The sequence below is a fragment of the Rattus norvegicus genome, chromosome 8 (assembly GCF_021556685.1).
Source record: "Rattus norvegicus strain SHRSP/BbbUtx chromosome 8, alternate assembly SHRSP_T2T, whole genome shotgun sequence".
Classification (NCBI taxonomy): domain Eukaryota; kingdom Metazoa; phylum Chordata; class Mammalia; order Rodentia; family Muridae; genus Rattus; species Rattus norvegicus.
Window position 1 is genome coordinate 22949297 of NC_141541.1, and position 12526 is coordinate 22961822.

General features: G+C 36.0%; 1 protein-coding gene across 1 annotated transcript; it reads right to left on the reverse strand.

The window, feature by feature from the left end:
• Positions 1-3594: 3594 nt before the first annotated feature.
• Positions 3595-4563, reverse strand: Or7g23e (olfactory receptor family 7 subfamily G member 23E). Its single transcript, NM_001000986.1, is given in 1 exon segment — positions 3595-4563. A coding segment is annotated over 1 exon segment (969 nt).
• Between the last annotated feature and the right edge of the window lie 7963 nt (positions 4564-12526).

Here is a 12526-nt window from a genome sequence, read left to right on the forward strand (position 1 = left end):
CCCCACAAAAACGACAGGAAACCATTAAGGACAGTCCTAAAAAATGTGACATCAATGCCAAAGTGTAGCTTTGCATAACTGATGGCTTCTGGTGGTGAGTGGGAGGACTCTGTCATCTTTAAGAGGATGGTTCCTAGGAGTTTATATATGCTCTAATAATTATTTGGGAACATAAACTGGACTTGTTGTATATTTTGAGTGGTGTGGATGGCACAATGGTGGAAGGGTAGTCATGAAAAAATGAGAACCAAGTATGACTTAGGTACATTCCCATTAATAAATGTACTATGTTGGGAAAATATATTATAATTACATCCTCTGCTCCTTTGCTTTCTTCCTTAAAGAAACTCTCATTTATTCCTATTGCCAATTCTTTTCAAAATAATTTTTAATCAACACTGAACCTGAGCTTTTAAGTCTTTTTGTTTTCTTTACTTGGTGTTTAGTTTTGTGACTTCTGTCATATTGTAAGTTAATTTTCTTTGAGGGATAATGAAAACCTTTTTGCGACTTCTGTCATATTAAAAGTTAATTTTCTTTCAGGGATAATGAAAACCCTTTGTATTTACCTTAATCTGAGATACAACTTTCTCATTGTGCATATCGAATATGGCTTTCTAAGATTCCACAAATCTTCCATAATTTCCACAACCCCTCTTTCTGCTCAAAGGTGTTCCACATATGGACACACTTACTCATTACTGTATTGTAGCACTCTTTGTTACATTGAATCATATTCACACATTTCTTCATATACAGTCTAATCAGGAATGAATGTAACCATATATTTCAGTATACAATATACATGTATTCAGTCAAATGTAACAAGGAACCATAAATATGTAATCATTAAAAAACTACATGTAGATACTTAATGAAATTTATTGGTACATGGAATAAAATAATGTTTTAAAAAATATTTCATAAAATCAGATTATAATAAATTATTTCCTTTTAATTGCAGATACAAGCCAATCTACAGGTATTATATATACTTTTATCAAATTCATCCTACATAATTCCCTTCAAATTTCCTTTTGATCACTTCACCACTTTACTTTCCCTAAGTTTATTTTTAAAATCATAAAAACATAAACAAAAACATAGAAACAAACAAACACATTAAAAATCCACTTTTGTACTTAGTGCTCCCTTGTATGTACATGAATCTAGTGTCATATACTGATACTTTAGAATACTCTGCATTCTAGAGAAACCTGAGCATGTATATAGTGAGTCAATCAAGCCCAGTATAGGAATGTAGTATGACAATCATTACAGTGTTAAACATTCACTGAACAAAGGAAATTGCTGAAATGTTACATCTTTGGCATCAGATTTAATTTTACATGTACATATTTCTTAAACTTATGGCAAATATAAAACACAAAATTAGCAGATATTTAATGGAGAATAAAAGAATAATTGACTGTAACTAGCCATGTATCTTCTCCATCCCTTCATCCCCCCTTCTTTATTTCTTTTTTTTCCTCCCTTTCTTCCTTCCTTCCTATGTTCTTGTAAAAAAAAAGCCAAAAGTGTTCTATGTTAATCCACTAATGTAAAGGTTGCTTTATATTCTTGAACTGAGGGTTCTTTCACTGTAAATTTTAAAACATTATGCATGTAAACTAGCTGATTTTTAAGGAGATATATTTTATTGATGATCACATATTACACTGTATATTCTTACTCTGACAGGTTATCAGTACACATCTAGCAAGTTACTCATAATCAAAAAAGTAAATTGCAATTCATTGCTCACATAGTACTATCACATAGATCCAGTTGTGTGTCAGTGGTATCCATACCATGTATAAGTTATGTACTGTAATTAATTTTGCAAAATCATCAGATAAAACATAACTTCATAACATTATAATAATGTGTACAGAATTTTAAATGTCACTTCATTTCTATTACAAACAGATTGTTCATAATGATTAACTGAAAAACACAAACATGATTGAATTATGACCATAGTGAAGAAAATTCCATTTGGGATGTTTCTAAAAGGTACATTTATTTAATATATTACATGGACATAACTTTGTGGGTGATAGAACTGGATTATACTTAATAATCACAAACTCCATGTCTACAATTTATATCAAACATGACTTTCTTTTTAACTTCTGATTTTTCTGTAATACCTGGAATGGTTTTAAAATAGTTTGGCCAAGTATATTTCACAAAACTGGGAAGAAAACACACTCTCCTTTTACTGGTTCTGCAGTATCTAATATACATTATGAACCACATCATGTAATCACATCTAAATGACAGAAAAATTAGACATGTTCTTAGGTATACTACTTTGTACAGTACAGAGATGTAATGTGGCAACTTAATCAAGGTTAAGCACTAGTGTAACATGGGAAAGGAGTGAAGGGTTATGTCTTTTGGCATTATATTTAACTTGATATCTGCATATTCCCTGAATTCATGGAAATTATGAGGAGACTTGAATGACAATTAACTGTGTACTGCTGTATACCATAATTCCTATGTATTTATAAAGAAAAGTGTCTTGTAATTCAGTATTGTAAGAATCTGATTCATAATTTAGAAATTATGCCCCTTGCCCTATTTGGTTTCAAGCATAATGTATCTGAAATCATATTGTTTTCAATGAAGTTAATTTTATTGATGACATCTAATTAGCTTCCCACTAATGACACAGAGGCAATTATTATTTATTTTACTTAAGGCTTTAGCTTATGCTCTTTCTCAACTAGATTCTACAACTTCATTATTGCATTAATTCTAATCTAGGCTCTTTTCATAATATTTTACCTTTTCTTCAGACTCAGCATCTCTTCCTTCCTCTTTGTCTGACTGATAAAATCTCCTGTGCCTGATTCCAGAGTTAAGATCTTTGCCCAGATGTTTCCTGCCTTTCCTCTCCTTCAGTGCTATAGGCCATCAACTCTTTACAAAACCAATTATAAGGTGATGGAGAAAAATACTACAAAACAGAGAGACAGGTGATGCTTTACAAAAAGAGTAATACCAATGTATTATTTACTCAGCACTCTTCTGGTAAATAAAGAAAAGCTGGGATGGCAAAAAGACAACATTTACATACTGCAAAAGTAGATTATTCTAACAAGTAAAATATAATAGATTGTCTGATTATGACAGAAAAAAATTCACTAATATCTATGTAGTTGTCCAGTATCTAAGAAAGAAGTCACGCTTATCCAGTACTAAAAATTCTATCATATAGAGGCAATTTTGTTTCCATAATTTTATAAAATGTACACTATATCAATACATACATCTCCTGATAAGGCAGTTTGGACTCAGTGTTCTCAATACCACGTACAGTATAACAACTCTAATAAAGCAACAGAGCCTACTACATAGCAACACAGGACAACTGTAATTTTAGGGTAGATTTCTATCTACTGTCAATAAAGCAACTTTCTAAGAACTAAAGTAAGGGGTGGAGATTAATCTAGATACTATAAAGTAAGCAAATCTTAACATGAGCTGAGGTAACACCAAATCATTAGATATTAAAGTCATCTTAGTCACTATAAGAAAGTGGAGAGTTTTTGCTCGTTAAATGTATTCTTAATCCAAATTTCTCTAACATGATACATGGATATCACAGGATATGACAACAGAATAAGTGAGTCTACCAATCAATTTTCTCAAGGCTTCCTTCATTTCTCTATTTCTTAGACTATAGATAAAGGGGTTGAGCAAAGGAGGAACCACAGTGTACATCATGGAAGCCATTGCTGTGTTTCTAAGGGACTCTATCACAGCAGAACTTATATATACCCCAAAACCTGTTCCATAAAACAAGGAAACAACAGACAGATGTGATGCACAAGTAGAAAAAGCTCTTTGCTTTCCTCCAGAGGATGGCATTCTCAAAACCGAGGACACAATGTAAATATATGAAAATACAATTCCACAGAAAGGAACACCTACAATGAAAAAAGCTGCAACAAATATGAAGAAATTATTAAGAAATGTATCAGAACAGGCTAGCTTGATAATCTGGGCAAGCTCACAGAAAAAGTGGGGGATTTCTAGGTCTGTACAGAAGGAAAGCCTCAAAACCATCAGACTGTGGATTAAGGCATCCATAGTGCTAAGCAAAAGGGAGACTAGAACAATGAGGACACAGAAAACAGGGTTCATAATGACTGTGTACCTCAATGGTTTGCAAATGGCCACATAGCGATCATAAGCCATTACTGCCAGGAGAAAATTTTCCATGCCACCAAAAACTGAAGCAAAGCAGATTTGAGAGAGACATTCTATGTAACTTATGCTATTGTCCTGTCCTTGTAAGTTCACCAGTATTTTGGGGATTATGACTGTATTATAACAGATGTCATTAATTGATAGAAGAGAGAGGAAGAGATACATTGGATTGTGTAGTTGGGAGCCAGAGCTGATGGTCATGATGATAAGCAGGTTTCCCAAAATTGTGATCAGATACATGGAGAGAAACATGGTGAGGACGAGAGACAGCAGTTTGTGATTGTCAGTGAGCCCAAGCAGATGGAATTCTGAAACTGCTGTTTGGTTTTTCAGTTCCATATATTTGGTGTGAACTTTCAAAGGGATAATGTAGGACGAAAATTGAATTCATGATCACATGTGACAGATAAGTATCTTTTAGTATAATGTTAGAATAACATTGGATATCATAATATTCAATTTATAGAAAACTGTATTCTGTTTTAGTACATATCGTGTATAAGAATAAGTCATAGTGCTTAAATTATGCCCAAATTTATTTCTCCACAGTATGAAAAAACAAGAAAATATCATACTATTTCAAAGAGAAATCTGTATTGAGATGGGACATATTTGTCAATGGATAAAAATCAGACCTGCCTAGAATATAAAACCTGGTAATTATAACCTTGGTGAAAATTGAGTGTTGTTCATGTGATTATTTGACAAACAAGAACAAATCCAAATGGCTTCTTTCATATCTCACTCTTCCATACTTACTTTCTAACTTCTCTTACTTTAAGAAAGAAATTTTGTAAGGTCTTTTTAAAGTTTTTCTATTTTCTTTTTGACTTTCACATCATGCAAAACAATCTTCTCCTCTCATATCTGCCCTCCAACCTTGAATTTCAGTATCCCCTTCCAACTGAGAAAAAAAGTATCATTATGGAAGCTGTAGTGTTTCGCAGTGTGTCCCACAGTATTTCCACTTGTTCACATTTCTTTGCTTGCAAATGTTCATTGGAATAGCTAGTTGCTCTTTAACAAGGTTTCTCTCTTCTGCTACTGGAACCTCAGTGTGACTCCTTATTGCTATCCTGTTTTTGCTCTGTATCATGGGGTGCCTGGGGTTTGGGTATGTAGAACATGCCGATTTATGTACTTTAGCAGTTCATCAATTGGACAAATATTGAAGTAGTCCAACTCAATGCTGTGAGTCTGGGGCTGAGAGGCATCATGACCTAATGCTCTCATGCACTGGGGAAAGCTCATATGAAACACCTGAAACTAGGGAAAGCTCTACCTTGCTGTCTAGGTGAGTACACACTCCCCTGAGTGCTATAACCAGCAAGGGACAAGACCATTCTTCCACACTTATAACACTGGGTCATGCTTACCTGTCTGCTATAAATATCTTGGATGAGTGAAGAAGGTTGATGTCTTTCTCTCTTCTAACTTAGATTGCAATATATTTTAAATATTGTAGTTTAAATAACTGTCCTCAGGAACTGATGTCTTAAAAGGTCCAAGAGTTTCTGGTTCTGAGAGTGTTGGGGATATGCTTTAAGTTTATACCTCACACTAAATTATACAGCATCATGTCTCATGGGTGATTAATAGCAATTTTCCTCATTAGCTCCATTATCTACTTCATTGTTCTCATCTTCATAATGCCTGCTGTGTTAAGGAAGTATAATTTCAAGTGACTTTTCCTTTGACTCCGGAGACAACAGGAAGGATAACTCATTCTCTCTATTAATTGCATCACCTTTATTTCACAGACGTGAAATAGAAAACATAGATGAAAATTTCTCCTTTGTAAAGCAGTTATGAAACCATAATATTCTCCCTAAACACACGGAGCTAGGCAGAAATGGACTGGATTCTGTGAAACTATGAACAAAAACTAAAATTTGTATTCTTTTTTATGTTTTACATCAGATATCTTCATTATTAACTAAATTACTTATATGTAGACTATATAACTGGAGCACTTTTGAACACATTTATTATCAATTTTACATATTGTCTTCATAACTATATGGGTAAATAGGAAGATACATGATGGACAGGCAGATGCTTACAATACATTTATACATTATCGTTTAAGATACTAGTGCCCATTTCGATTTGACTTGGAAATAATATGTCCTTTTTTTTTCTTTTTTCCTTTTTTCAGAGCTGGGGACCGAACCCAGGGCCTTGTGCTTGCTAGGCAAGCGCTCTACCACTGAGCTAAATCCCCAACCCCAATATTTCCTTTTTAGTGACCTGTATTGTTTTTCCATACCATAATATTTTTATGGATTCTTTGGTATTCATATCATATTTCCCTATCACACTCACATTTTAATCTTTCTACTTCTTTGTGTCAATGCTTGTAACCCTCCTAATAAAAAGAATGTCTAATCTGTGTTATCGATATTTTATACTGGAGGATGCTCAAACTCTCAGTGACCTTTTCCTTAAGTAGTAATGAGTTCTTCCCCTCCCATACACCTACCAGAAGCCATCAATAGTGGAGAGCTAGATTTCAGCACCATTATCACATTGATTAAGCATTCTTTTGAATGGGTTCCTGTTTATGATGTTACTTTTGGGGAGACAATTGGATTGGTAGTAGGGATTTTCAAGGAAACATTCCATGTCCTCTTTCTGCTTCTGTGCATCTGAAGTCACTTGGATGACTGCCAAATAGCTTCCAAATAGTTTCCAAGTTCTTTACAGTCAATAGGAATGAAGAACATGGGCTTCTAAATAGTTTTCAACAGCATAAATCAAAAATATGGCCCCAGCTGTAGTAGGACAACAGACCCTGACAGGGTCCACAGAGGTAAACAGATAATATCATGTCAGAAGAGGTCACTCAGATGTCTCCTGGTGACCATACAGTCCACAGACATTTACATGGACTTTGGTAGTAACTGGCTATGGATATACTCTCACTGTAGCAGTAACTTGGACCCAGGAATGACCCTAGACAGTACCACATACCAGGACATCACCAGAGTCCTATGTTAAAAGTGCAGGCTCATTGCATCAATATGACCTCTGGTGGTGGAAGTACCATAGATATGGACCTAGCATAAGGCTGCAGCACAGGTGATGGAAATCTGAGTTACTTTGGTAGTTATATGGGCCAAGAACATCAACACAGACCCCCAACAGGCATGGGCCTGACATGACCATTCCTGGTAACACAAACCAGGACACACCAATGGCAACAGGTGGCAGCTCAGGACATTAACATCAATATGGGCCCTACTGGCAGTACAGTGCACAAATATCATCATAACATGAGGCTGCTGCAGAGACTACTGACATCGGCTTTGTCTTGAGGGGTAGCATGAGACCCAGACATGATCTCTAGGGGCAGGACAGATCTAGATATCATCTTGTCATTAGGTTACAGCACAGTTTACCCACATCAAATGTAAACCAGCAGCACAGACAACATACACCATAATTGCTTCAGAACACAGAAAGTATCATGCATATCCACATATGAAATAAAGTAATAACATTGGCCTTGGACATCAACCTGGTACCAGGTGACTGACCTGCACAGGTCCTCAGCTACAATTTGTGGCAAAGTAGTTTGTTGAGGATTTGCAATTCAGGTACTAATCCATTCTTCAACTCAGAAATCATCCATTGCCAAGAGTCAGCTTACTACAGTGACTGGGCAGCATGTTATAGGGCTGAATCTCCATCTGTATAAGCTACAAGTGCCTGTACACAACCGTGCTGACCCAACTAGGCAACAACCTGTTGAGACATGGGCTTTAGCCATATCTCACACCTGTCATCTTCTTCATATCGCTGGTTCCATATCTCTTTATGATATATGCACTGCTATGGTCTTTTATCTTTTCCACCTCTCCATCAAACATTGTACTTTGTAGTGGCACATGGTCGGCATATATGAATTCTTCCATATCCCCAGTTTCCCAGCACCCAACTAATGCTTTATTTTTACAATTAAGTTGTTTGACTACTATAAATCCTCAATATCCAACATTTCTATATCATAAAAATTTTAATAGTGTTTATAACAATATGCTTTCTTTGACCTGATGCTTGATTCTGTTTATATCTAAGTGTGCTTTATTTATTAAAATCAATTTGTGAATTTGGGTGTGAGGTTTGTATGTTTAATGAAGTAATATTAAGAAACAGGCCCACAGGAACAGCTGAAGACCTGTAGAGAGGAAAAACTACACGACCGAAAGCAGAACACTCTGTCCCCATAACTGGCTGAAAGAAAACAGGAAAACAGGTCTACAGCACTCCTGACACACAGGCTTATAGGACAGTCTAGCCACTGTCAGAAATAGCAGAACAAAGTAACACTAGAGATAATCTGATGGCGAGAGGCAAGCGCAGGAACCCAAGCAACAGAAACCAAGACTACATGGCATCATCGGAGCCCAATTCTCCCACCAAAATAAACAAGGAATATCCAAACACACCAGAAAAGCAAGATCTAGTTTCAAAATCATATTTGATCATGATGCTGGAGGACTTCAAGAAAGACGTGAAGAACTCCCTTAGAGAACAAGTAGAAGCCTACAGAGAGGAATCGCAAAAATATCTGAAAGAATTCCAGGAAAACATAAATAAACAAGTAGAAACCCATAGAGAGGAGACACAAAAATCCCTGAAAGAATTCCAGGAAAACACAATCAAACAGTTGAAGGAATTAAAAATAGAAATAGAAGCAATCAAGAAAGAACACATGGAAACAACCCTGGATATAGAAAATCAAAAGAAGACACAAGGAGCTGTAGATACAAGCTTCACCAACAGAATACAAGAGATGGAAGAGAGAATCTCGGGAGCAGAAGATTCCATAGAAATCATTGACTCAACTGTCAAAGATAATGTAAAGCAGAAAAAGCTACTGGTCCAAAACATACAGGATATCCAGGACTCAATGAGAAGATCAAACCTAAGGATAATAGGTATAGAAGAGAGTGAAGACTCCCAGCTCAAAGGACCAGTAAATATCTTCAACAAAATCATAGAAGAAAACTTTCCTAACCTAAAAAAAGAGATACCCATAGGCATACAAGAAGCCTACAGAACTCCAAATAGATTGGACCAGAAAAGAAACAGCTCCCGTCACATAATAGTCAAAACACCAAACGCACAAAATATAAAGAATATTAAAAGCAGTAAGGGAAAAAGGTCAAGTAACATATCATGCAGACCTATCAGAATCACACCAGACTACTTGCCAGAAACTAGGAAGGCCAGAAGATCCTGGACAGATGTCATACAGACCCTAAGAGAACACAAGTGCCAGCCCAGGTTACTGTATCCTGCAAAACTCTCAATTAACATAGATGGAGAAACCAAGATATTCCATGACAAAACCAAATTTACACAATATCTTTCTACAAATCCAGCACTACAAATGATAATAAAGGGTAAAGCCCAACATAAGGAGGCAAGCTAAACCCTAGAAGAAGCAAGAAACTAATCATCTTGGCAACAAAACAAAGAGAAGAAAAGGACACAAACATAACCTCACATCAAAATATGAATATAACAGGAAGCAATCATCACTATTCCTTAATATCTTTCAACATCAGTGGCCTCAACTCCCCAATAAAATGACATAGATTTACAAACTGGATACGCAACGAGGACCCTGCATTCTGCTGCCTACAGGAAACACATCTCAGAGACAAAGACAGACACTACCTCAGAGTGAAAGGCTGGAAAACAACTTTCCAAGCAAATGGTCAGAAGAAGCAAGCTGGAGTAGCCATTCTAATATCAAATAAAATCAATTTTCAATTAAAAGTCATCAAAAAAGATAAGGAAGGACACTTCATATTCATCAAAGGAAAAATCCACCAAGATTAACCCTCAATCCTAAATATCTATGCCACAAATATACGGGTACCTACATATGTAAAAGAAACCTTACTAAAGCTCAAAACACATATTGGACCTCACACAATAATAGTAGGAGATTTCAACACCCCACTCTCATCAATGGACAGATCATGGAAACAGAAATTAAACAGAGACGTACACAGACTAAGAGAAGTCATCAACCAAATGGACTTAACAGATATTTATAAAACTTTCTATCCTAAAGCAAATGGATATACATTCTTCTCACCTCCTCATGGTACTTTATCCAAAATTGACCATATAATTGGTCAAAAAACAGGCCTCAACAGGTACAGAAAGATAGAAATAATCCCATGCGTGCTATCAGACCACCACGGCCTAAAACTGGTCTTCAATAACAATAAAGGAAGAATGCCCACATATACGTGGAAATTGAACAATGCTCTACTCAATGATAACCTAGTCAAGGAAGAAATAAAGAAAGAAATTAAAAACTTTTTAGAATTTAGTGAAAATGAAGGTACAACATACCCAAACTTATGGGACACAATGAAAGCTGTGCTAAGAGGAAAACTCATAGCGCTGTGTGCCTGCAGAAAGAAACAGGAAAGAGCATATGTCAGCAGCTTGACAGCACACCTAAAAGCTCTAGAGCAAAAAGAAGCAAATACACCCAGGAGGAGTAGAAGGCAGGAAATAATCAAACTCAGAGCTGAAATCAACCAAGTAGAAACAAAAAGGACCATAGAAAGAATCAACAGAACCAAAAGTTGGTTCTTTGAGAAAATCAACAAGATAGATAAACCCTTAGCCAGACTAACGAGAGGACCCAGAGAGTGTGTCCAAATTAAGAAAATCAGAAATTAAAAGGGAGACATAACTACCGATTCAGAGGAAATTCAAAAAAATCATCAGATCTTACTATAAAAGCCTATATTCAACAAAACTTGAAAATCTACAGGAAATGGACAATTTCCTAATCAAATATCAGGTACCGAAGTTAAATCAGGAACAGATAAACCAGTTAAACAACCCCATAACTCCTAAGGAAATAGAAGCAGTCATTAACTGTCTCCCAACCCAAAAGAGCCCAGGTCCAGACAGGTTTAGTGCAGAATTCTATCAAACCTTCATAGAAGACCTCATACCAATATTATCCAAACTATTCCACAAAATTGAAACAGATGGATCACTCCCGAATTCCTTCTATGAAGCCACAATTACTCTTATACCTAAACCCCACAAAGACACAACAAAGAAAGAGAACTTCAGACCAATTTCCCTTATGAATATCGACGCAAAAATACTCAATAAAATTCTGGCAAACCGAATTCAAGAGCACATCAAAACAATCATCCACCATGATCAAGTAGGCTTCATCCCAGGCATGCAGGGATGGTTTAATATACGGAAAACCATCAACGTGATCCATTATATAAACAAACTGAAAGAAGAAAACCACATGATCATTTCATTAGATGCTGAGAAAGCATTTGACAAAATTCAACACCCCTTCATGATAAAAGTCCTGGAAAGAATAGGAATTCAAGGCCCATACCTAAACATAGTAAAAGCCATATACAGCAAACCAGTTGCTAACATTAAACTGGAGAGAAACTTGAAGCAATCCCACTAAAATCAGGGACTAGACAAGGCTGCCCACTCTCTCCCTACTTATTCAATATAGTTCTTGAAGTTCTAGCCAGAGCAATCAGACAACAAAAGGAGGTCAAGGGGATACAGATCGGAAAAGAAGAAGTCAAAATATCACTATTTGCAGATGATATGATAGTTTATTTAAGTGATCCCAAAAGTTCCACCAGAGAACTACTAAAGCTGATAAACAACTTCAGCAGAGTGGCTGGGTATAAAATTAACTCAAATAAATCAGTAGCCTTCCTCTACACAAAAGAGAAACAAGCCGAGAAAGAAATTAGGGAAACGACACCCTTCATAATAGACCCGAATAATATAAAGTACCTCGGTGTGACTTTAACCAAGCAAGTAAAAGATCTGTACAATAAGAACTTCAAGACACTGAAGAAAGAAATTGAAGAAGACCTCAGAAGATGGAAAGATCTCCCATGCTCATGGATTGGCAGGATTAATATAGTAAAAATGGCCATTTTACCAAAAGCGATCTACAGATTCAATGCAATCCCCATCAAAATACCAATCCACTTCTTCAAAGAGTTAGACAGAACAACTTGCAAATTCATCTGGAATAACAAAATCCCAGGATAGCTAAAACTATCCTCAACAATAAAAGGACTTCAGGAGGAATCACTATCCCTGAACTCAAGCAGGATTATAGAGCAATAGTGATAAAAACTGCATGGTATTGGTACAGAGACAGACAGATAGACCAATGGAATAGAATTGAAGACCCAGAAATGAACCCACACACCTATGGTCACTTGATTTTTGACAAAGGAGCCAAAACCATCCAATGGAA